Consider the following 26,791-nt stretch of genomic DNA (forward strand, 5'->3'; position numbering starts at 1 on the left):
ACAGAAAATAACTCCAAGAGACTCCTAGAGATCGGGTTGGAAGTGAATACACCCAGTCCACCTCATCATTGCATCAGCCATTCATTCATTCAGTTTTGTGCTCAAAATGAATGTGTGTTATAAGCAGGACCAAACGCCAAGCTTTGAGTTTGTGAGAAAACTTACAAAGGGAAATGTTTGGGTGTTGAGTGAGTTGGAGCATCTTGTTAACAAATGGTTTATAGCTATGGTATGAGGCTGTAGTGGTCTAGTGGTTAAGGAAGTCCCTTAACTGTCAGGGTGCAGCACCTGGGCACCCTGCTCCTCTTGCACTCTTGCTTATGGTATGGCTAATAGACAAGTCTGAGAATCACATCACATATCCATATTCATATATTCATGTACCAAACAGGGCATTTGTGTGTGGATCTGTAAGGCAGGATATTAGTGCCAAAAGCCATGTGACAGTTTTTAGTTGTTGTAGAATTTTTTTTTGTACTTGAAAACTGTCACATTATTTTTTTTTTTTAGATTCACTCAAATGTCTTGTTTTCGTTAAATGCGTAAAACGTGCTAGATTTGTCTGATAGGTACGTTTCTTCTTTGCAAAACAACATGCATTTAGTTTGTTTGTGAACTGTTGGGCGTGAGTAAAATGTGTTTTGTGTGTTTGTAAGGTTTTGGCATGATTTTAACTCCATAAATCAGGCTGTATAAAATGCAGTCACATGTATTTGTTAAAAGTGGATTTTAGAAAGAGGAAACATCCAGAACCTAAATACTTGTACCATGTTGTTAATCGTCACACTGCAGCTCTGAGCTCTCTGTTCTCAGGACTATGTTAGCCAATGATGATGGAGAAAATCAAGAATAAAGTCAAAATATCAAGATTCAAGTAGAAAAGACGAGATTAAAGTAAATTCAAAATACAATATTGTGATAAAAGTTAAAAGGTTTGCTAATAAAGTAAAAACTACAGCAGCGGACGAGGGCCAATTCACCATATACGAAACGATCTCCATCAACACTGGCATTATTCTGTTTGAACAGATTCAGTTTTTAGTCCTTAAATGAATTACAACCCTTGTTTATGAGCTAAAAGAGAAAGAATCTCTTTGTTATTAAACCCAACTTCGAAGTTGGGTTTAATAACAAAGGGAAAGAGCGGCATATAAAGAAAATCAAAGAAACAATAACAATAATAACAAATGATGAGGTTGTAAGGCAAACCGAACATCCAGGTGCAAATTAATTACAAGGTGCCAAAAGCCCATGTATAAGTAAAAAATAAAAATGATAATATTCAATAAAAATAAAGTAAAGTATATACAGATTTTTACTATCAGGACAGCAGCAGACCAGCTGTCAGATACTCTGAGTAGTGATGAAAGATTGGACTTTACTAGCAAACCTGGGACTTTTCTCACAACTTTTCGACTTTAATCTTATCCTTTTGACTTTCATCTCGAAATTTCTACTTTAATCTTGTCTTTTCGACTTTAATCTCAACATTATATTTCAACTTTATTCTCGAAATTTCAACTTTATTTCTGATTCTGATTCAAAACTAGCCCCAATCCGCATCTGTAACAAAAAAATAAATGCAGTCATAATCCAAATTATGTGGGGGGATCCAGCTCAGGGAACCCCAGGACCAAACCCATAACTGTACCCGTCTCTCTCCTTGGTTTTTTTTTCCCCCTTTTGCAAGTGGGTGGTCCGGTGAGCCTTGTGGGGGCGGACCCTGTCTTTATACCCTCCTACTCTGCCGCTTTCTTGAAACATGCTTTAATAGAGAAAGTATGCAATGCATACTGCTCTGCTGCAACCCCCCACCGCATTGCATCTGGGGTATTCGTGACTGGACGTCTGTGGGGTGGTGGTGGTGGTGGTGGTGGTGGTGGGAGGGGAGGAGGTGGATCACACACATTTCCGATTAGGGAGAAGGGGGGGGAGAGAGAGAGAGAGAGAGAGCAGCCAATGAGGCGGTCCATCCACTGAGTGTAGGAGTTGTGCGGGGCCACAAAGTGAAAAGAGCGTGTGTGTAACTTCCAGGTGAAGCTGCAAACAGTCCTTAAGGTGAGTTCAGCTTCTCTCTCTCTTTCTCTCTCTCTCTCTGAACCACACACACACACACACACACATTATGAAACTCATCACATGAGCCTGTTGCACGTCTGTGTGTCTCAGCCTGAACACGGAGCCTGTAGCATGAATCTATGCATGAACGTATACGTGCTCCGAGCTCAGGCTGGTACTAGACGGAGGGCATTTCCACCTGCGTTGACTTAACTTAACTTAACGTGCACGGGCTTTATTCCGTATTACCATCCTTTTGTTTACCTGTTCGACGCCCCGAAAACACTTAAAAGTCACCGATTGCGCAACCGACGGGCGCAGTGAGTGGTCGCAGACTTCCAGGCTTAAAACCTGTGGTTTCTTTTGGATCGCAGTGCGTGAATGTGCCGTCTCCACTGTGTGGGCTCAGTGCGCACCTCCTTTCACGCAAGAATGTGTTTTTTATGCTCGCGTTTGCCGCCCATATGCAAAGAGTACATTCAGTCCTGACGGGCAAACACAGACCTCTGTTTGTTGTTGGGGCATGCGGTCTGGCTCCGGAGTAGAAGCACACTTTTCCATTTTTTTTTTTTTTCTTCTTTTTTTTTTTTTTTTTTTAGCGTCACATACTTTCAAAACTTGTTTACAAGTGACCAAACTACGCGTACTGGGTCATGTTTGGCTTTTTATTTATCGCCTCAACAAGGACTGGTTTCTACACTTAGTAGGACTTCCTGTTCCAGTGAGGTCGTTTCTGATTGGCTGTGAGGGCAATTAGTGTTTGGCACATTCCTCACAGAGAACAGGCACTGTTGATGGACGACCACCATGGGACCAGCAGCCAAGTTAATGGAGACTCCAATGTGCTTGATAGAGGTCACTTCATTACGCTAAACACTACCAACTTTTGTCAGTTGTCAAAAGGAATGCAGTTTATTTGAAGCCTCCATTGTTTATAGGCAGTGGCTATCCGTACAGTTGCCGTATCAATATACCACCTTTCTATCCGTACGTAGCGTACGTATTTGGCCAGTTTAGGTCACGTGATAGGTCAGCCATTGGTCAGTTTAGGTCGTGTGACTAAGACTAAATCTAACCCTAAAAATTGTTGATATATTGGGTTATAACCTAATCCTAACCCTAAAACGCTACGTATGTGTACTTCGGTAATCGTACCAATAGCACTTTCTTGTTTATACCAGTATAAACACTGTGTTTTAACTTTGTAACTAAAAAAACAATGTTTGGTTAAAAAATAAATAAAAATAAAAAAAATCCACTTTTTTGGTTCAAGTACCTCCTTTTTTTTTAAAATTTCTGAATCCAAGTACCCCCTTTGTCCGACTACAAGAATTTGCTCAGAATTCTGTGCATAAACAATTACAGAGCACAATGATGATAACACACATTATTAGGAATCCCATTGTAAATAAGTGGAACAAAACAAAAACAGCATTTAGTGCCTCTTGAATTATTTCTATAGTATTTATCATTAGATATATAAAGTAGCTTTATTGATCCTGAAGTGGGAAAATGTACTGTCATTACAGTTCAGGTAAAGTACAAGAAAAAAGACAACAGAAGGCAACACACAGAATACCCAAAAATAGTCCAATAAAGGAGATAAAATACATAATACAATTATAGAGGCTATATTTTCTGGTCATCTCGCTCCTGGTGTGGAACCAAGACTGACTTGTATGTTTAGTTAATGCTCTCCAATCAAGGCAAGGCAACATTTAAAAACTCTTTGTATAGCGCATTTCATACACAACTTAGGCAATTCAATGTGCTTTACATGATTAAAAACATTTAACTGTTTAAAAATCAACAAGAACATTAAAATCAGCAGTAAAAACATAAAATCAAGGTCATTTCTATCATCATTATTATAATTACAATTTTTTGACTTAAACATTTTAAAACCACATATTTTTTAATGCTTTCGTTTGTTAATGTTCCTCTCTCAAGTATCTCCTGTAGTGCCATCGCTTACCCCTTTGGGGTACACGTACCCCCATTTGAGAAACACCATACTAGGTTATACTAATTCTGGTGAATTTTGGTAAAGTATTGTATACTCCTTAAAGCAGTGTTTCCCAACATTTTCTACTGTGTGTCGTGTGAAAAGTAGCCCCCATCTTTCAATTATCACCCCATTGTTTTATTTACATGTTGTTTACATTTTGCCTCTGAACTCTCATCTGTTGCTAGAACAACAATGGCTTATACACATCAACTTGTCCCCATTACTCTGATTTAGAACACGTTTTCAAAATGTATTTTTTGCCATTTCCAGTGAGTACGGACCTGCTTTCCCCCTGACATTCTACAACTAAATATCATCGTTTTCAGAGATGTAACTAGTAAAACTAACTAATGAGCTTTTTCCCGTTGTGCATTCATACATATTTTATATCCAGGAATTTATTTGTTTGAATATCTGGTAATTTGATAAACTTCAACAATTTGGGAAGGATTCTTATAGCATTGATGTGAGTCGGTGAAATAGTTCATGTGGATACATACAGTGTAAAAGTAAATTTCATCTTTAAAAAATATCTTTCCCTCCTCCTCACCTTTGATGACCTTTGTTTTCGAGCAGGCAGTACTTGGTCTCTTTTACATCAACGGTGTGACTGAATCAGGTGGTGGCCAGACTTTATAAACTTGTGATCTGGTTTCTAACCCTTGGGTGGTCTTTGTTTTCTGTATACAGGCCTGGTTTATATTTGAAACTAAAATGTAAATGAGCCACAGGAGCTACTTTTGGATCATGAGAACCTGCGGCAGACATGATTTTAATATTGGTACATTTCAATAGAGGGTGTCTGTCTATTCCCATGACCAATAGACCCACTCATCTGGGGTCAGATCTGGTCACAGGTATTGCACAAAGCTGTAGAAAACTTTAATCTTAAACAGAACAAAAGTGAAACAAGGAAACGTTTTACTTTTATATGATATTTTTTTTATATATACTAACTAACTTGTATGTGCTGACTAATACTAACTAATCTTCCAAATGCTTAAACAGCAATTGCCTCTGAGGAAGGCTGGAGGTTGGCATTGGCAGTTGAAACGTGTCAGATTACAGTACATTTCCTGAAAACTGTTTTCTGATTAAATGAAACCATGACATAATAGTTGAACATCTTCATAAACTTCTTGTGCAACCTTAACAAAAAAGCAAAGCTAACTCATACACACATCACTCAGCAACACCGAGAACACAATCTGAACCCTTAGATAATTGAACATTGTATAAAAGTCTACTGCAGTTTGGTTTTGAGGGAAAACTGACTGCTTGCCTTGGATGGGAGGATGTTATTTGTTCTTTCTCCAATCAAATATCTTTTTATTTTGTTGAGTAGTAACGCTAACTGCGAACCACTTTCCCTACAAGATTCGATCAGATCTTAGGTGTTTTAACCTTTTCCTGACACAATGCAAAACCTGGCTTGAAGAGAGTCATATTTGTTTGTTAATACTGCAGAGAAGAACCAACAATAACCATCTCTGCCACTTTTGATGGCTCTTACTAGACCTGGGCAAAAAATTGATTTATCAAATTTGTAGATAAAAACGATTATATTTAACAAATTCAAGTTAATTTAAAAAAAAAATGTGTCTATTTATTTATTTTTTTCCCACCACAGTTCTTCTGACTTTTTTGCGTTCCGTCCTTGTGGGTTACCGTAGCGCGATGTGAGCCAGCCCCCTCTTTATTTACATTTGTTTACCCTTTGAGTAGCTATATGTGTGCCACAGACATGTTTCATTTTTATTCACACTATGCTGAGATGCTAAGGGAAGAGTTTATTATTTTTTTTAATTGTAATGTTATAAAATATGTAGTTATCTGATTTATTAATCAGAAAATTTAAGCTACTGTGAAGTTGCTGTTGCACTTTTGCTTAAACCTGGGTTAAAACTTGAAATAGTTGAATGACAGAGCCTCGTTTACTTTTTATTTTGGGATTGTTCTATGCATTTTAACTCTGGAGGACAATCACAGCAATAAAGTTGCACTTTTGATAAAAATCTGATGTCTGCAGTCATTTTTAAGTGCATTGAAAAAAAAATTGAATCAAAACTTGAATTTTTCTTTAAAAAAAATTGGAGATTTTTTTTGTAGGCAAAATCGCCCACAGCCCTAGCTTTTACTAAACATGTCGAGCTGTGGTTGCTCTATCCTTCCTTCACCGGTCGCTAACTGTGCATACCTGTCAGGAGAATGTACAGCAACACACTAATGGGACAGGAAAGAGAAAAAAAGTGGGGGCTCTTGTTGGTTAATACATAGAACCGGATAATAGTGGCAGCTCGTTTTTGCATTACGCATCACCGACACCTGGTTCGAAGAAGAAAAGAGGGAAATAACTGAAAACTGTCTATTCTAATAGCTTTTTTTTTTTAAGCTAAATCATCCAGAGATATATTCATGTTTAGATTGTTATGTTGCACTGTCCTCAGCAGATTTGCGTCACTTCAAACTCTACAAACACAACATATCCAGATAAAACAGAAACTAACTTAGCTGTGACGACAGACAACCCCCCCCTTTCAGTAAACAAGACTGAATCCTAGTGGTGTTGGTCTCCCTTTGTGAAGGGTTGAGTTTAGGTTCCTTTAAGCATACAATGGCTTTTTCAAGTAAACAATGGGTCGTTAAAGCTTTGTGGATCTGACACATAAGTGTGTATATCTATGCAAAAATGTCTTTGATGTCTCTGTTAAACATTCATGCAACTTTTGTTGCATTTCCATTTTTTAAGTGTGACCTGATGGAGGAGGGGCTACAATGTGCCAGCTCTCTGATTGGTCAAATTATACACATTGTCAATGCACCATCATTGCTAAACACATAAAAAGTACAGCTGCGATAGTAGCAGATACTTTCTCATTCAGCGAGTTTGAAATGGCAGCTGAAAAACCCCAACAAAACAAAAACACTATGGGGTTATAAAAGCACCTTGGAAACCCCCCGTGCCATCACAGCATTAATTTGCATTGTAGCTGATGTTTACCACACACTGAGGAGGTGCTGTCCTATCAAGACCCAGGACAGTATTCATTATCAAAGGTGAGCAGATTGTAGAATTATGGTATTTATTTTTAACCTCGGTCTCCTTATTTTTCCATTATCCATTGGTCTGAATTTATTAATGAGTGTTGCACAGTGACCTTGCCACCACTTGCACCCCCATATTGTTTGATTAACAGAAAAAAATGATGACAATATGATTTGAAGCACGATTGATGTATATTGCATCCCCTGCACCCCCCCCCCCAAGAAAATTACTTAATAAATCATCATATTCAATATAATGTAAATATTCAACCTGTGAGAAACTGAGTGCAAAGGCACTACTACAGTAGAGTAAATTCTGATTTTGGAAAGTGATTGAGTTGTGAATATCTGTGCTACTTTTAGTCTCTGCTCACCACTCTCATGTTTCTCTGCATTTGACAGACTGCCGTGCGCTTTCCATTGAGCTTAGTGCCAAGGTTTAGGTTCAGGCAATGCCCACAGCCCTGTTTGATTCTAGATTCAACCTTTAATCATACAGATGATGCACCATTCACCCCAAAAAACGCCTAAAAAAACACAAAAACATTAGGAGAGCCATTGGAGAATGTGCCAAAGCCTTAAACGGTCTTGGTTTTGTGAATTAGAGGTTTTATTAAAAGTTACAAAGCTCTGTTTTAGAAAGAGAAACAAACATCTATTGGAAGACAATATAACAGGGGTCCCGCAGATCCTTTAAAAGTCTTAGAAGGCATTCAATTAATTAATCTAAAAATTTCTTAAATTAATGTTTCAAAAGTCTTAAATTTTAACACATAAGTATGATTTTATGATTGTAATTAGTCTCACATTTCAAAATAAGAATGTATAATTTACAGTACCATTGCAGAATTATGACAACGGAACCAACAATAAAACAGTGACGTGGTTACAGAGAGACTCTGTGCAGATGCGCGTCCTGCTTGTAGCAACTTTCAACAACATGGGGAAATGTAAATTTAACGAAAATTAGTCCCACGAAGATTTTTCTTAATGTCTTTTTCTAATTGTTTTTATGTTTTATATTTTTGTTGGGGTTTTTTTTTAATCGATTTCTGGCGGCTATTTGTCATCTTGTGTGTTTTTAAGCATGATTTAATTTTTAATTTTTATTTTTTGTGTATTTCACTGGCATTTTGTGTGTTTATTTGGAGGGCCGCCAGTTGCACATCTGCACTAGATACTGGAAAAAATGATGTGGTGTTTTTTCCCCAATTGTGTTTACTGTGAAGTTGTTCTTAAATTAAATTTCAAATGGCAATAAAAAGTCTTGAATTTAATTTGTCTGAAGCTGCAGGAACCCTGATATAATCTAGACCTCTGCAACTGGCAGCCTGGGGCCACATATGAGCCGTTATCTATCTTTCTCCAGCCCCAAAGTAAATGCATGAATTTTTTTTTTGCAAAACCACACAAAATAAATCAAATAATACACAAAACTTGACAAGACTATGAAAATGATACAGAACGACTACACAAAAAACAAAGATACAGAACTCTTTGTTCCTTTCTTTATAGTTGCTTGGATTAGTTATTAAAAAAGAATGAATGTTAATAATATGGCCCTCGGATCAGACAATCATATTTTTGTAGCCCCCGCTGTGATAGAAGTTTCCAACTCTGATTTAATCAATTACAGTTCTCTGGTTGGGCATAAAAGTGGATCTCTTGGTTTAGTATCACAGGACTCATTTCTAAGAATAATTTCCTGACTCAAATATCAAGAGCCTGACAGTCTTCTTTCACTCTCTTTTAGCCCCGAGGCTTTGATGCCCACATCTTATGAACCAGCAGGTAGACAGAAGCAGGCATGAGTGACACTGGGACCAAAGAGCCATCTCCTCAGCCCTCTGCTGAGTCGGCGACTGTTCCTGAACGACGAGGCAGGGGTCGACCGCGGAAACAGCAACAGGCATGTGTCGGTCCTTCAATGTAAAATTATAGCTCCCCTAACTTTGTCCTTCTTATCAAACATTTTATGCTTTGTTTCAGAAACCAAAGTTTAAGAGAAATATTAGTTTATTTGCCTTATATTATATTATCTCCTCCACAGGAGCCTGTTGAACCATTGGCTCCCAAGCGGCCCAGAGGAAGACCAAAAGGCAGCAAGAACAAAGGCCCCAAAACTCCAACTAAGGTACAATGGACACTTTTATCTGAAACACAAATATATGCAGTCATGTAATGAAACATCATAATTACTGTACAAACATTATTAATATGAATAGAAAGATGAGCTATTGCACTGATGGCCACAAATGTAAGAAGGGAGTGGCTGCCTAATGGTCCAAAAAGCATGAGAAGAAAACCTTTCAGAAAAACTGCCAGAAATTCCAACACACCTTGAACACAACTCTATGAAGTAGCTCTGTGCACACACAGTGATGAGAATTAACCAGAAGTCTTTAAATACACATGTAACATAGGGCTGGGCAATATATCGTGATTCAAGATATGTCGAGTTTTCTAGAAAAATGACATTATCACCGATATTGAGATATATCTATATTTATTTTACGTTTTTATTCATACAATCACTCACAGTACAAATCGCATCATACAAGTATTAAATATTATTCATAGAGTACAGTCAGACAGTGTCCTTTACAATTTTTCCATATTTCTGAGATATATATTTTATTGTATATATATATATATATATATATATTTTGTATTCAAATACTCGTTTTAGGAGTCGCTGCTTTCGTTACTCCTCAGAACATTAAAAGCACAGTCATATGTATTACTGAGTACGTCCTAACCCAGACCTTCTCTTGAACAAGCCACACTACAGAACTCACACGTGCTGTCCCTTAAGGCTCAGACATACTTGGGTGCACCGTCGCGTAGTAGTTTCCATTAAAATCCTACATGTCCCGTCATTCTTAGCGCTTCTCTGTAGTCCTTGTGCTCCTGGGACATGTTTTAAAGATGTCGCTACTGTCATAGCTCGCCTGCCAGTCTCTCCATCAACCTCATGTTCATCTCTCCTGCTCTGTTTCACCAGGAGGGTGAAATACAGGTCGGTGTTACATTTAATGCGGGTCGACACAATGCTGAGCAGTGTTTTGTGTGACACCAACTACGCTGAGAAGTCAGCGCAGTCGTAAAATCTGAGCTTTGCATTTAATTGTCTCTGTGTACTCTGCATATGTTTGAGCCTTTAGAGGGGAAAAAAGCCAAAAATGGCACATACTGTGCTCCTGTTTGTTAAAGGCAAGGCAAGGCAAATTTATTTGTATAGAGCATTTCACACACAAGGCAACTCAATGTGCTTTACATGATAAAACATCTTAAACAGCTTAAAATCAATAAGAACATTCAAAATCATCAGTAAAAACACATTATATCAACAACATGACCAAAAATCTCTCTCTCAATCATACGCAGTAGAGAAAAAAAGTGCCTTTATCTTTGATTAAAAAATCTTCACATGTGATGCTGACTTCAGCTCTGCTGGCAGTTTGTTCCACTTCTTTGCAGCATAACAACTAAACATGGCATCACCATGTTCACTGTGAACTCTGGGCTCCACTATCTGACCTGTGTCCATAGATCTGAGAGACCTGCTGGGTTCATACCTGACTAACATCTCACTGATGTATTCTGGACCAAACCCATTCACAGATTTTTACACCAGCAGCAGAACTTTAAAGTCTATTCTGAGGCTGACTGGGAGCCAGTGTAAAGACTTTAAAACTGGAGTAATGTGTTCTGACCTCTTTGTTCTGGTTCAGACCTGAGCTGCAGCGTTCTGAACCAGCTGTAGATGTTTGATGCTCTTTTGGGGGATTCCTGTCAGAAGACCATTAAAATAGTCCAGTCTGCTGGAGATAAAAGCATGGACCAGTTTCTCCTGATCTTTCTGAGTCATTAAACCTTTCACTCTGGAGATGTTCTTTAGGTGGTAGAAGGTTGTTTTTGTGATCAAATTGATCTGACTGCTGCCACCAAGGTTTTTGACTTGGTCTTTAGCTTTTAAAGATCGAGACTCAAGATACTTGCTGACAGCAGTCCTCTTTTCCTTGTTCCCAACGACAGTCACCTCCATCTTAACCTCCGCTCTGCTCTTTTGCTGCTGTCAGCTCAGCTGTCGGAAGTTGTAGTTAAAGGCACACCACAGACTTTTTGACCTAAAGAGTTGACCCATATGAGTTATTTTAAATGATTCCTCAGGCACTATACAGCGCTTGACAGTATCAATGCTTCGAGCAGGGCTTCCCTCTTGAAATACCGACTATGGAGGTGTGGAGAGATGGACCGTCTTTGGCCAGGTCATGTGACCTGGAGAATGCCTGGAGAACATATCACTTTACGGCAGTCACGTGACCACAGGCTTGGATATACTCATTGGGTTAAGGCTTTTGCTAGTGTTTTTCCACCTGTTTGACTCCTGGTCATGGCCGAGGCAAGCAAAAAGTTTAAAACTACTTCTGAGGAGGCTTAAAAGACGCCACGCAGACTTTGGCTGCGAGCCCAGCCCCGCTTCGCACACCAGCCCAACCGACCCAGCCCTCAGAGCCAATCCTTATCCCAAAGTTACAGGTCAACTACTGTCTGCATACACAATCAAAAGACAAGGGAGGCTGGCCCTACTGACCGATTTCCTGCGGCGCTCGTGGCCACTAGGGGCTCTCGACGAAAGGTACAAGTCTAGTGCCCCTAGTGGCCAAAAGTTACACAGTGTTCCTTTAATAAATGTGCCTGTGTGGCATTTTTCTTCAAACTTTATTGAGTTGAACATTTTTTGTTTTGGTCCATATCGCCCAGCCCTAATTTAACATTACAAAAATTTTATATACATAGATTTGTCTCAACATTGCAATGTGTTGATCAACTTGTTTGTTCACGCTACCAAACCGTGCATGTCTGGTTGGAAGACAATCCTTCCCTAAGCTCCATGTGCATAAACTGTGAATGATGTCATTGCATAGGTGAGTTCATCACATGCTAGAACTCTTCCAGCTCAATTTAGCTTTCAACACCATGTGTTACTTAAATCGACAGGGCTGGGATTAGTGTTTTACTTAGGACTAAGACTTTATTTATGCTCTTTTAGCAATCTAGCTCAGGAAAATTAACATTGCCACCACATCTTTAGTATAAGAAATAATAATAATAACAAAAAAACCCAAAATAGAATATGTACAAAAAGGTTGCATTGATACTAGAGGAGATCATTTCTGATTTAATACACATTGTTCAGTTTGCGTTGTCCTACTGCAACCATTAAAAAAAAAAAAAAAAGTATGGATGGATGGAGCAGGGATGATCAGCGTTCGTAGGAGAAGAATATACAGGTCAGGCACAGGTCACTGGTTTTCTGTTCAGTTTGTTCTGTAGCATAAGTAAGTAGCAGCGTCAGAATATTTTTGGATTGTTGTGTAAAAGCATTTAAACTGTCCCAGTACTTTGAACCAAGGCATATGTGCAACATATAGATAGTGAGTGACTTGATGCCTATTTTGAAGGTTGTGGTGTGTAATAAACCACTCACACAATCCGCCTCTGGAAGACTTCAGTTTGGATTTAAACCCACAAACCTCCAGTTGAGTATTGTTGCAACCCAGCAAAAACCTTTGCAGCATGATGCAAAAAAAGAAAAAACAGCATTTAATAGAATACTTACATAATCTACTACAATATCATACCATTAAACTCTGCAGTGACACTTTGCTCACCAGTCTAAACCTGTAATACCGAAACACAATCTACTGCGTATGATTGAGAGGGAGATTATTGGTCATTTTGTTGATGATTTTAAATGTTGTTTTTTTTTTTTTTGTAGACTTTAACGTTCTTATAGATTTTAAGATGTTGAATGTTTTCTGTTGCATGTCAGATCATGTAAAGCACATTGAGTTGCCTTGTGTATGAAATGCGCTATACAAATACATTTGCCTTGCCTAATAAATTGTAAATAGTGATAGAAGTGACATAATTTACAGCTACTTTGAATTTGTGATTGCGCACTCAAAACTCTTTTCATTCCCAGAAAGTGGAGTCTACAGGGGAGAAACGACCACGAGGACGACCAAGGAAATGGGTATGAGCAGTCACTGATACTTGGTCATCATGGAGTTAATGGTACATGTCCAAGGATGTCCAAAGGCCTTCACTGTGTGCACACATGCTGCAGCTGCACAGTCCTGCAGGGCCCCTCTTGCCTTCAAGTTTAATTAATTCTGCTGCTTTTCTTTTCACAGCCCCAGACTGTAGTTCAAGAAAAGACTGAAGATCAGCAGGTGAGAAAACCGCAGGTGGTCAAGTGTTGTTTTTACGCGGCCTTATATCGGCAAAACTGGGTTTGTGTGAAGATTAGCTTTGTCATTTTGATTCTTTTTTTTAATTGCCTTGTTCGATGAAATCTTATTCCAGGATCCTTTAAACCAATTTACGTCTTGCATAAAAATCGGAGCAAATACGACACAAAATTCTCTGTGCTGCGTGTCAGTTTGCTCTTTTTTATCCTCTTCTATTTATACAATAGGACTTGCAAGCAAATCACAGACCAACATTTTCAGAGTTGAGTTGTTCAGCCAATGACAGTTTCTTTACTTGAACCTGTGCCTTTTATATCCAAGTCTTTTAAGCCTTTAAGTCTACATGAATGTTAGTGTTAAATGGCTTTCATTTGGTTATAAAGTCGCTCATTAACAGACTGACCAATCACAGCAACCAAGTTCAGGATGCTATCTATGATACTTGGTCGTTAGGTAAAATGAGTAAATTGTGCTGTTTTTTTATCTTAATGTCATATTTGATGTGAATATTTAGTTAAATATGTAGACTACAAATTGACCAGCAGTCAGGAGCCTTCATGCATTGCCACAAATTACACATGCAGAGCCCCCTCATGAAGCCTCAGACAGAGAATATCTCATTAAAAAAGCGTAAATATATAATTCAGTCAAACATTGCAGACTTATGTGCATCCTTTCACCCTCACCCTTTTTGTTGAAAATTGTAGCGAGTTGTATTTCACAGTTTCATGGTGATGTGGATGTTGTATTACTGTTATATATCCAATCAACAAATGTTTGATAGATTAATTTTCCAAAAACAAGAGATTGGTTTCTCATTGAAAATGCCAGTGGGCTAATTCATTAAGGGCTCTATTCTTCCATGCAAAAAAGTCACACAGCTGCACTTTTTTTGGCGTCTCTCATCTGCTTAAGTCCTTTTCCTCTTACGCGCTTCCAAACCTGGAATAAATGCAGCGCCCCGATAAGGTGAAAGATTATATTGCACAAGAAATATGGACTTAGTTATCCAAAGCGACACACTGTTACTGGGGTGGCAGGGGCGAGTCACACAAGCACGCCAAAGGATTGACATTAGTAACGCTGACGGTCAATCCTTTGTTACAAAACTTTGCTGCTCGTTACAGAACTTTGACAGACGACAGACTGATGTTTAACTATTTTAACAATCTGTACAACGTAAAGCCACAGTTTGATCCACTATAAGAGTAAATAAAAAGTGAAACATTAATGACAGATGATGGCAACTAATGTGCGCGGATGATGATGATGCGCGATGATCATTTCTGAATGTAGGAATGTAAGGAGTTAATAAAATCAGGCTTTCCACACAAACAATCGTTAATCTGAGGGGAAAAATAGAGATTTTCACTGGGGTTCGGATAGAAAATTGTGTCCAATCCTCACACTGCAGTAATCAGATCAAATTAACCTGTTACATTGTTTATCAACGAAGGCGTTTCAAATTAAAAGTGTACTTAATAATTTTCACGGATTTCAATGACATTTCAAGCATTGGGAAAACTCTATGTTCCGTGATTTCTAAACAGCCCCAAAAATAGTGACATCATGCCCCAGTCCGCCTCCTTTGCTTAAGACCGCCTTCATTCACAGACTACGCAGTTTTGCTCTACTTACGCACGGTGGGCGTGTCAGGAACCTGGATCGGAGAATTCGAGCAAGAGAGAAGCGCATAACTGCAGGGGCGCAAAAAAGACCCCTAAATGAAACAAATGATAATTCTGAATAACATTTTTTCTTGTGTGCTTCGTGCTTACAAATTATTATTATTATTATTATTATTTTTATCATATATTATTCCTCAGCAGGATAGGTAACATTCAGGGACAAATTTCACTGTAGGGCTACTTTGCATATGACTTTAAATAATTATTTTTTTATGTGTGCAGGAGTTGGGGGTATGTGGCTTTAGGTTAAATGTCTGAAGGGGTACGGGACTGTGAAAAGTTTGGGAACCACTGATTTAGACCATGGGTTGCATCAGAATTTATTGAGCATCAACTAAAAAGATGCTGAAGAAGTGTCTAAAAATGCTCCCCGCCGATATAATCTAATGCTACACTACATTCTTTAAGATTTTGTCAGTTTTTAAATGTTGATTTATAAATATTTTTTACTTACGGTGCACACAGAAATGCAAATAGAAGTTTATCTCTGGTGAAATAAAGCAATTTCGCTGCCTTTTATTTATTGACTCCCTCAGGCTGTCAGAAGGATGACCTTTGACCTTCATGGATCCTGCCTCATTATCTGCAGCAAATTCCTAGCATTGCTTTCCAACTGAAATTCTTTGCCTTTCAAAAGAAAAAAAATCTAGTTTGTTGTTTTTTTTTGCTTGATAATTTTGTTTTATTAGGGAATTTACTACCGCACATTTCCAGCACAATTTTAAAACAATGCTGGATTGTACAACAATACGTTAAAACAAAATAGTGATGCGAAGCATTGCTGTTATTATTATTATTATTATTATTATTATTATGAACCCTGGTTAAACAACACCCTGGAATAAAGCTGGCTGGTTCACTTCTAGTCTACCTTGTCTCACTATCTCGACCTAGTTTATTATATATAAATTCAGATTTTCCTAGAATTGAAACCGTTGAGACAGATTCTTTTTTTTTTCTCAGACATGCGCTTGCAAAGGGGAAGAATGAGTCATTTCAGATGGGGAAACCTGATCTAACTGCTCCCTTTCTCTCTCTTCTGGGTTTCCTGATACAACCGTCGTCTTCCTCTAGGTCTGATAGCTGGAGCCTGCGTCCTGGCACGCAATCACTCACTGAAATTTTAACACTCATATGTGTAATCTCGTGTCTTAAAGAATGATTCATTGCATGGTTCATCATGTGTCATCAGCTGCAGTGAGATGATAATTATGGGTTCTCCTTTTGGTACTCCATTTTATTTTATTATTCGTATTTGCAGGGACCTTCATCAGAAGATCCGGAGCAGCTTCATCCCTCGTCATCTCAGGTGCAAGAACTGGAAGAAGGAGAGTAGATAGGATGCCCTCCTACCTACCTCAAGGTTTGGCTACAAACCAGCAGGGGCTGCAATCTGTGATGGGTTGGAAGAAAAAAAAAAAAAACACTCTCCTCTTTTATCTCTTACACACACACACACGGGTACACACACCCACACACACACACACGGGTACACACACCTTTTTGCAGGTCACAGTCTCGAGCCTCAGCCTCAAGCTTGAGTTCTTGACAACCAAAATCTGGTTTTACGTTTACAAATTTGAAATTTGTTTGTGATTTAATGTGGAGCTTTTAAAGCCCTACATTATGAAAAATCTTAAGTCGAGCCGCCGTCACTCTTACACTAAAAGTAAATAGAAAACTTTAAGGCTTCTGCTGTAACGCCACTCGCCAATAAACATATTACAAATAGTTCAACAGGCAGTACGGGTGCAAGTCGCGTCAGTTTCTGTCACCAAGCCAGTCCAAGTTTTGTAAATCAGAGCCTCTAACTTGGGAAAAAAAAAACCCAAATGTGTTTTAAACACTTCAAATGTGTCTGATTTTAAAACCTACTAGTGGTGGGTAGTTTTGATTTACTTCACTAAACTCGGTGGCTTGGTTGCAAACCTTTATTGTAGAACAGCGGAGGTTATTTAATATGCTTAGGTCCTCTGCGCCAAATGTTTTGTGCATGATTGAGATGAGACCTAAAACAACAAGGAAGCCAAATTCTAATGTTTCAGTCAAAATAATATACAAAGAAGTTATTATGTAAATCAACAATGACAGATCCCACTTTTGCGTTGAAAGGCTGTCACTCAAACCAGGTTGGCATTAGCTTCAATGCCAGGGCATGTTATTTTCTTTCCAATCAGCAGCTAATTAAAAAAACTGTAAAAAAAAATATATATATCTATTTTTTTGTATGAAAAAGTAACTCATTCTGCGACTTTGTAGGCCTCAGTCAGTGACAGTGTCATCATGTGTCTTTATACCACACTCAGGAGTTCACTATTAACAGTGCTTTTACATCATATCGAAACCTCAGGTACAAAAATCCTTCAGGAATATGTTTTCTACTCGGTAATGTTTTGTGGTGCTGTGTTTGTGCTGCACTTCTGATCTGTATTACCAGTATGCCTTGAAACAAAGACCTCATGTAAAACCTCATTTATTTTTTTTTAACAGTTTTGTCACATCTCATTCTACCTCAGCAACACAAGAAGGCACAACGTCTCAGACAATGCAAATAGTCACTCAGCACCCTCAGAAAACACACCCCGGTCCAGACGCAAAATGGACGCAAATGTAACGGGTTTATAAGACTACATGCCATCACACAAACTCACATAAGCAGCTCCAGTAAAGGTGTAAAACAAGTATGTCATTGTTGTTTCATGTATGTATGTTAAAAAAAAAAAACCTGAGATGTATAAGGTGTATTAGTGCCACATTAAGGGAAGAAACAATTATTCAGACTCATTTTGAGATTATAGTTGAAAAGTCAAGGTTAGAATAGAAAAGAAAAGTTTACAATCCAAACTAAACTTGATGTGGTTGGTTAGTGAGATAACCTGTTGTGCCTTAATCCCTAATGTGGCTTTGTTAAGTGTCAAGCTTCTGACTGATTTATGATGATATCTTTGTTACAAAGATAACATAACATAATGCATATGTACCGTACATTCTTCATCACCAGTGTTGGTTATTTCCTGCTTGAAAACTGAAAAAGAAAAGAGTCTCCTTTATAATTGTACTATAGAAAACAATCAGGTCCTAATTTGTAATGAATGCAGAATCTAACTTTAATCAGAGTACCGCTAATACAAAAGCAAACTGTTCATCCTCTTCAAATATGTCCACTTTTTTGTATATTATAAATAATTGTATTTATATATATATATTTTTTTCCCTTTTTCTAATTGTAACATTGCTACAGCGCCACATACAGGTCAAGGATATTTCAAAAAGTGTTTCATTCAAGTTTTTTTTTTTTTTTTACCAATTTAAACACCAAATTATAAGAAACGATGCTATAAGAACAGAAAACAGAAGGTGAGCGTATGCTGTAACTACAAATATTTACAAGAAAACAAAAACGGGACAGTTGAGACTCACACACCCATATTATATTTCATCATTCATTTTTTCACCTGTTTATCAGGTTCTGTTTGAGAGTTTCTTCTTATTTTTTTTTTCCTGCTTAATGTGTCTCTAATACACCTTCACTGAAATGAGTCTTAGTTCTCCTGGGAAATAAAAATGCAGCCTACAGTTTACAACAACATGATAAAAATACTTGCTATTTAGCATGTTATATCTTATTAAATACTTTTTGATTGTTTTGTTTGTTTGTTTTTTCTCTCATTTGTACTACATGTATTTTTCTGATACTTACACTGTAAAACCTTTGTGTGACCCTTTTTTTTATTCATGGCAGCAAGTAACCTCAAAGTACTGAAATACATGAAAGCTGCAGATGATATCAGTCACATTGGACTAACTGAGGCCATCGCCACGAAATACTGATTATACTGAAGTGAGGCTGTTTAAATGCTGGTCAGTTCCTCGCGAGGACAAATGTGTGATTTTCAGCTCTTGGAATTTAGAGTTATCCTTTTTTTTAGTGGTATCTTTAACAGAACACCTAACATTTAACTTGACATTGAGTCAATGAGGCTGTGTATAAAACCATTATGGATGTAATCACTGGCACATAGCTGTTATTACTGAGTCAGTGAAAGAGAGGTAATGTGTTATACGGATTTATTCAGGAAAATACCTGAGAACAAGCGCTTGATGAATGCAAACGGAAACCTTGTTTTCTTGTTAATGTTTCTGGAGATTTTACAGTTTATTGGCTCCTCCTATGCTTTACTACTAGTAAGGCATAGAGACGTAACTTTTAGATACAGTTAGAAAATGAAAGAACTGACTGCTATGTCAGTTTGTGATCTCCAATAAACTGGAAGACGTTGACTTCAGCTCAGGATAGAAACATTTCTATCAAAGACAAATGTCTTGAGTTGAAATAAATTAAAAAAATATACATAGACATTTTCTGATAATGTTGAAAAGTTCTGCACTGAAGATGACAAACAGCCTCGATTCATCAAACTGCGAATAAATTGCCTTCATTTCATGTATTTCGGTGTTGCTGTGTAAGATGTAGCCTGGTTTATTCAATGTTTCGTTGTGATTGATTTTGTCTGTCCCTGTGGACTACCTCTGAAGACAAGCCTGCCTGGGTCAGTTGTGAGCAAACTCTCAGAAAGGGGGTCCTGAAAGTTTCCATCTGACCTACAGGTGATGTGGATTGTGAAAATCTTGAATTAGCTAAATTTAGCGTCGTCGTAGTCCTGTCATCTCACAGCGTATACACACGAGCACAAAGCCAATGATCCTCATTGTTTACCATCAGCGTGTTTCCTGAGTAACCTAAGCTGTGTTGGTATGTATTCTCACATAGGGAATGCTGTATGTGCTGTGATCTTACTGACTAGTGATGTAGTTTCATGCAGTACTTGATCATCTTTTTTCTTTTTGTTTTTAACTGTGTGAAAAGTTGAAGTGTATCTTTCATGCCTCATTTTTTTAACACAGTTTTGTAGTCCTGTCATCGCTGTGTCCTCATTTACTTTATTAATAGATCTCAGAAACCTGTGATATGTATTTTGTTGTTATTCTTTACTCAGTGATTTGTGTTATTTGGCTTCTTTCGCTTATCAATAAAATGTCACACCTCTAAACCGTTTCTGTGATGTATGTTTTAACTTATATTTTAACAGCTTTAATATATACATACAGAAACAATATTTAGTTTTTTAATAAAGAAACAGAAATATGCCACACAAAGAGGATGAGACGTTATCCATGTAAGTCTAACAGATGTAAAAACCACAAAATCCTAACTGTAGTACTTTTCTCCTATTAGCAGAGATAAGATAATTAAACAGTAATGACACAAGGGGATGTTTTCAAAAAGTGCATCGGACTTCATTTATGTGCCACACGGTAACAGTGCATACAGGATCCCTCAGACATGCACCGTAATTCTCAAGTAGAACGATGGATCACTTCACCAATGTTTCACTCGATCTTGATTCTCAGTATTATTTTGTTCCTGAGCAACAGCTACAGGTACGCTGCGATCAGCTGATGACAGAAGGCCGTTAGGCGTTGAGAGCTTTGGCGACATCTGTGAACACCAAACGACTGGGCCTCTGTGTCGTCCCCTGGGAAGTTGTGAGTGTCTGCAGAAGAGATGGACAAGCACAACAGATGAGATTAAACTTACAAAGTCCAACCTTGATTTGAAAAAAAAAGAGAAATAATTAGTACTCTTAACAGTGATTTAGAATTATAGCAGTTTTAGAGTAAATAGCGTATGCGTACAATTTTCACCAAAAGCCACAGGAAAAATTTACCAGTATTTAGCTTGTTTTCCATGAGGTGACGTTTGTTAAAATTGTGAGTTTTGATCATGAACGTACTTGAACGTGTACTTTTATTTCAAGATGGGAGAACAAGCTACATATAAAGCTAGATCTGAGGTTGTTATTCTTGATTGTAAATTAGCCTAAATTAACATATTTACATATTGGAAAAACCTTGTGGAATATTGCTATTGTCAGAATAATGTTATCTTTTTTGCATCATTATTGGCAGAGCTACACAGAACTTTTGATCTGCTTTGCAAACTTAGAAAGGGAAACCATAGAAATGCTTAGTATGAATTCATCAAGATTTTGGCTTTGATGGGTTTTTTTTTTTAATTTTGTAGGTATTTTCCTGCATAGAAACATTACTTGCTTCTGCTAAAGGCTACGATATATAACTGAACTATACATTTATAAATCATACATATGTGGCATAGTATTGTTATTTTTGGTTTACGTATCGAGGGTCGTGAGTTCGTGAAAGTCTTGGTTGGGTTCAATTTTCGACCAAAGGTGTGTGGTTTTTTTTTTCTCAGTTACTTAAACTATCGTTACTAATTCCATTAAGTACAACAACATACAACATGGGTCATTTATTATTTATTTATTTATTTTCCCTTTGTATAATACCACCCCCTGTCAAACAACCTCCTGATACTAATTTTGTACTGAATTATTTGTTATGTGCTGTTTCTTGCTTGTGCCCGCCGCATTGTTTAAAATGCACTTCTATATCTAAGCCTTTTTATTGAAGAAAGTGTTTGTGTTGCTGAGATAATTCTTGAAAATTCTGTGTTTTATGAACAACGTCGTACAGCTTTATTTTTTTCCGTTGAATCTGGAATTTTTCAGTTTGATTAAAAGCGGAGGAAAAAATACAAGAAATGAGATTAATGTATAGGTTCATGGACAAATAACAGGAAATGTTTAACAAATGAGTTCAAATGTATGACCCACTGATGTATTTAATTATAACATGTAAGTATTATGATAGTGTGGGAAAATGAGGCATTAGATGAAGCGTTTAAAGGACACACAGGGTGATACTTTACCATGTTCACCTTTCTACCATAATAACACAGTGTCAAAACTTAAAAAGACAAACAGAAAACAACATGAGCAGCATATAAATAGAAACAAAGAAATTATTGTTCAAAATTGATTGAATTAATTTAATTGCTCAAGAAAAAGATGAAAAGCTGGCTGACCTAAAGTTTTGCGTAAGTATCACACTTTAATTCTAAACTGTGGGTTTATTGACAATGTACCTTTCAATTTTAGAAGCATGCAGGTATAATAAATCTTTCAACTCAGAAGTTTACCTTGGCATTTTGACCAGTGAGGCTCCCATCTCGGCCGTGGTCTAGTAGCTCCTGTTCCAGCAGGTCATCTTGTTCTTCAGCAGGGTCAAAGTTATACATGGGCATGAGTTGGTGTCTTAATTTCTCCAACCTGTGAGACAAAGTATTTAAGATAGAGACCAGTTGGTTAATGGAGAATTGCTACGATTTGGACAAGTTCAACCATTGCTTAATGAGAATATCTCCAGAATATGCTCCTTTTCAGGGTTACAGGGGTTTACTGGTGCCTACAGTATCTCCAGCTGCCATCGGGTGCTATGTGGGTGCTAGGTGGGGGTACACCCTAGACAGAGCGCCAGTCCAACACACATAGACAACCACTGACACTCCCATTCAATCCTACGGGCAATCTAGAGACTCAGATCAATCTCCTACAGAATATTAAATGTATATTTTATTTGTCCTCACAACAGTTGTATCAGTCTAATTGTAACTGTTAGATAATAAACAATCAAGAAACTTACCGCTTTTTTTTCCGTACATACAACATCTAGAAAGAAGCACAAGTGAGGATTAAAAATTCATTTTCACACTTTTTTTATACAGAGTTCTGCACAGTGTACAATTTTACTGAGTCCTTACTTTATGAAAGTGTTTATTTGTACGGTTGCCGTACGGAAAACTATTGGTACTATTACCGAAATACACGTATGTAGCATCTTAGGGTTAGGGTTAGGTCATATACAATTTTCAGGGTTAGGGTTAGGTTTACGGTTAGGTTTAGTCTTTGTCATGCGACCCAAACTGACCAATGACTGACCTATCACGTGACCTAAACTGGCCAAACAGGGGCGCTGTGTATGGATAGAATGTTGGTATATTGATACAGCAACCGTACGGATAGCCACTGCCTTACCTTATGGTGTCATTTATTCAAATGGGGAGGAAAAATACAAAAGCACTCCTTTTAACACTCTTTTGATGTTACATACTGTAACCTTTACTCCCCATATGGTCCTATTAACTAATCAATAATCAACCAGTATATAACGGCATAGAAAGACGTTTTCATTTATTGCTGAAAATGAAATCTATTAAAATCACCCAAAGCAGCTTCAAAATTGGTAAGTTGTTTGATTACTGTTTGAGTTGAATAAATTGTATGTTTTTTTTCCATGTAACTGAATAATATTTGACTCACAAAATTATTTTTAAGCCTGTCCAGAGATTACCAAACTCCCCATTCTTGCGACCCTTGTCTAAACTAGTTATCCTGTTGAAAGACTATTCAACGTATCCAGATCCCTCTCTCATTGCGCTCATCATATATATCCTCTTCTTGGTCTACAAGATGTAAACAAAGACTTAGTCTCAGTTATTTTGGGTGGTTAGCATTAATGTGGCATCACACGCTGGATTTTTTTTAATTTTTTAATTTATTTTTTAACAACTGTAAATTTGGCATTTATGGTACTAAGTGATATTTAGGAACAATGTTGATTGTATCAGATTCGTTGACAGAAATGAAACCAGTAGGCTTTGTAAAAACAGACATCTTGAATTTAGCTCCAGCTGGAAACGCACCATGTCGCACAAATAAATGAATAATGATCAAAAAGGATGACCCACGGAGACCTGAGCTAATTTGAACAAAAAAGCAGTGAGAAAAGTAGATATTTGCAATTGCTGGAAGGATGCTGACATGCTGCGGGTGTTTTATAACACATGTGCATGGGGTATTCTATGAAACCAGCAGTAGAAAAGTACAAAATTCTGCCAATTGATACAGTCTATTTTGTCTGTAAGGGTTAATAAGCTTGTAAAGGGTTTGGTTTAAATTAAAGCAAGCGTGCCAAGCCTTTTTGTAATACACATAAATTACCACTTAAAAAACGAAGAATTTACTCAAGGGCAAAGCATTTAGTCACAAAGATGTGGAACTGAACTCTAAGATGTTATTTCGCATCAGTCTTTGCTAAGAAATGCTGTGTAGGATAACACTATGGGTCAATTGTGGCCAGTTTAACAAATGTGTTCAATGACAAATCTTTTTATTTTCTCGCTGTCAATAAGTGCCGTTATTTCCAATCAGCATGTATTGTTCTTCATACATTTTTAGTAGACATAAAATGATTTCTTACTATTGCCACTGCAAAGCCGATGACAGTGATGATGCCGAAAGGTACCAGGAACATTCCCATACCTGAACCTTCAATTACCACATCTGGAAACATGGTGGCATTAAATCTGGTTTCATTTGCTGTTATGGTCACAGTCATTACTGTCCTGGAGGTGACATTGTCTCTGGCTTCGGAGCTTGTTGACAGTAGAGGGACTTGGGTAGAAGTGGCAGTTGTGGAGAGAAAACTGCTTGTGGTCTTGGCTGTACCCACAGCCATGATGTGGAGTAACTGTAGGAAGTGTCGCAAGTATGCTTGTTAATGTTGGTATTCAGTCATCAGCGGTACTCATGGTTGGCACATGCAGCTTCCCATCAAACCGGCGTGTGCTGCAATGAAATGCTGTGCCTTGGCCACGAGATCTGTAGATAAACACAAACAGGATACGGGGCACATAGTTGTGAAGTTTCACTGGATTCTCCATCTGTACATTTTTATATTATTCTATGGTTCCCGCGGATCCTTAAACAGTCATAAATTCATGAATCTAATAATAATAATAATGCATTGGATTTTATATAGCGCTTTATGATAGACACTCAAAGCACTTTACAGAATTAAAGCATTATTCTTTCACTCCACACTTAGTGGTGGAAAGCTACTATTGTAGCCACAGCTGCCCTTGGGCAGACTGATGGAAGCGAGGCTGCCATCGTGAACCACTGGCCCCTCCGACCACTACCAACACTCACTCACACACTACATTATACTACACTACAATCTAAAAATAAGGCCTTAATTGTCATAAAAATGTCTTGAATCATTGTTTTAAATTTGAAAACAAAATAAGTATGATTTTATGATTGTAATTAGTCTCACATTTCAAAATAAATGGTAACATTTGTTTTGGTTTTTTTTAAATGTATAAACAACATGGGAAAATGTAAAATTGCTTGTCCAACAAAGATTTTTCTTTATAGCTTTTCTTAATTTTTCATTTGTATTTTTGTTGTTGTTTTATAGTTTTCTGGCTATTTTTGTAGTCACCTTGAATCTTTGGAGTGATTTAGATTTTTTTTTTTGTCTGGTGTATTTTACTGTTATTTTATTTATTATTATTTTGTTATTGTGTTTACTTTGGGGGCCGCCAGTTGCACATCTGCACTAGACACTAGAAAAAAAATGTAACCTAACCCTATGTAATTCATGTGGCGTTTTTTTCCACTAATTATGTATACTGTGAAGTTGGTCATAAATTGAATTTCAAATGGCAATAAAAGGTCTTTAGGGGTCTTGAATTGAATTTGACTAAAACTGTAGGGACCCTGTATTCAACTCTTGATTTTCTCACATTTGTTTTATTGAAATTTCATCTAGATTTGGCTTCCACCGCTTGAACTTTTATCACACTATGATTGGGCCAACAATGTTGCGATGTTCTCTACAGGATGTGGGCGGTTCATGCTTGTGAGGAAATTGGTCTGAAAAGTTGTTGGAACAAAGTGGAACAATGTAGTCTGTTAGGAAATGTGCTCAACACACACACACACACACACACACGTGTTACAATGTGCATCCAAGTCTCTATATACTCTGTTTATTTCCACATTCACACCAAACTACATTTCTTAATTACTTTTGGAGGGTTTTTGTGTTTGAAAACAAGATCATGTTTTAAATGGTTTAACATGGTTACACAGAGGTAATGAACTCAGACATGAGATGCATTCCTCCCTTGTCCTGTTGCTTGTGGTCTTAATGAAGAACATGTGCAACCGAGACCAACCAATAGAAAAGAGAGCTCATCCCTCATTGCTGCTTTCTGATCACGGGTCCAATTCATTTCACTATGACATATCAGCTGAAATGTGCATGTTTTGATGGGATATTTTTTACTATGGTAATCTCCAACGTGCAAGTAAAGATGTTATTTTTAGTAACAGTGTATTGTTACTCAGCCGTCTAGCACAAGAGCTAGATCATGCTCACGTTTCCTCTCCGATTACACATGCAAATGCAAACATACCTTGATATACTGCATGCATGTTCAGAGGTGAACAGTGTCTGGTTGGGTTGATGCAAGAGAGAATTATTTTCATTGGAAGAGGCTGCCTTTCCTCCTCCTCCTCCTTGTCTTCTTCTTTGCGTTCTCCTTTAGCAATGCAGGTATTACACAGTACAAAATCACAAAGCAGCCATTTCCCTTTACGATCACCTCCTCACAGCAAAGCAACCCTATCCCTGCACTACACAGAGCCTTTCTTCCAGATCTTTGATAGCTAGGTCTACCCCCGCTGTCTAGCTTTTTGTGTTTCATACAGCAGTAGCTGCTCCAAGGATGCTGCAAGCAGACAGCACTGCTCTCTCCCTCCCCCCGTACCCTGTAATTGGTCAAATGGCTTCAAGATGAGAAATGTGGTTGGCTTCCTCAGTTGTCTGTTTGGATTTACAGGGATAAAATGGGGGGATTTAAAAGCTCAGTAGACCAGATGCTCTCAGACCAATGTAAATGACTGCATCCGGGTGGCAACTTAACCCTCTGATGAACCCTTAACAAGATAATTTGCTGC

At 37.7% G+C, this 26,791-nt stretch overlaps 2 protein-coding genes across 3 annotated transcripts; one reads left to right on the plus strand and one right to left on the minus strand.

Annotated features, from left to right (window-relative positions):
* Positions 1 to 1,953: 1,953 nt before the first annotated feature.
* Positions 1,954 to 20,110, plus strand: si:ch211-161c3.6 (high mobility group protein HMGI-C). Its single transcript, XM_028445855.1, has 6 exons — positions 1,954 to 2,058; positions 8,865 to 9,020; positions 9,162 to 9,245; positions 13,104 to 13,154; positions 13,315 to 13,353; positions 16,321 to 20,110. The coding sequence occupies exons 2-6, from the start codon at positions 8,919 to 8,921 to the stop codon at positions 16,393 to 16,395; spliced, it is 351 nt and encodes a 116-aa protein (XP_028301656.1). The 5' UTR covers positions 1,954 to 2,058; positions 8,865 to 8,918; the 3' UTR covers positions 16,396 to 20,110.
* c5h3orf18 (chromosome 5 C3orf18 homolog) lies at positions 18,713 to 26,578 on the minus strand. Of its 2 annotated transcripts, XM_028445854.1 has the most exons (6): positions 26,248 to 26,578; positions 24,243 to 24,643; positions 22,626 to 22,651; positions 22,123 to 22,252; positions 21,853 to 21,890; positions 18,713 to 20,614 (listed from the first exon to the last, which is right to left on the minus strand). In XM_028445854.1, exons 2-5 carry the CDS (start codon positions 24,498 to 24,500, stop codon positions 21,885 to 21,887), a joined length of 420 nt encoding a protein of 139 aa, XP_028301655.1. In that variant the 5' UTR covers positions 24,501 to 24,643; positions 26,248 to 26,578; the 3' UTR covers positions 18,713 to 20,614; positions 21,853 to 21,884. The 2 variants fall into 2 exon arrangements, with proteins under 2 accessions (XP_028301655.1, XP_028301654.1); XM_028445853.1 differs by lacking the exon at positions 21,853 to 21,890.
* Between the last annotated feature and the right edge of the window lie 213 nt (positions 26,579 to 26,791).

This window comes from Gouania willdenowi, chromosome 5, assembly GCF_900634775.1.
Source record: "Gouania willdenowi chromosome 5, fGouWil2.1, whole genome shotgun sequence".
In the NCBI taxonomy this organism is placed as follows: Eukaryota; Metazoa; Chordata; class Actinopteri; order Blenniiformes; family Gobiesocidae; genus Gouania; species Gouania willdenowi.

Bases quoted from the DNA above. Each gene is read 5' to 3' on its own strand.
- si:ch211-161c3.6 (XM_028445855.1), top strand. From the start codon at position 8,919: ATGAGTGACACTGGGACCAAAGAGCCATCTCCTCAGCCCTCTGCTGAG. The intron at 9,021-9,161 runs GCATGTGTCGGT...TCTCCTCCACAG, and splicing joins GACCGCGGAAACAGCAACAG to GAGCCTGTTGAACCATTGGC. The intron at 9,246-13,103 runs GTACAATGGACA...TTTCATTCCCAG, and splicing joins GCCCCAAAACTCCAACTAAG to AAAGTGGAGTCTACAGGGGA.
- c5h3orf18 (XM_028445853.1), bottom strand. From the start codon at position 24,500: ATGGCTGTGGGTACAGCCAAGACCACAAGCAGTTTTCTCTCCACAACT. The intron at 22,652-24,242 runs GTAAGAAATCAT...GCTTCTTTCTAG, and splicing joins TCGGCTTTGCAGTGGCAATA to ATGTTGTATGTACGGAAAAA. The intron at 20,615-22,122 runs GTAAACTTCTGA...TCTCTTCTGCAG, and splicing joins TCACTGGTCAAAATGCCAAG to ACACTCACAACTTCCCAGGG.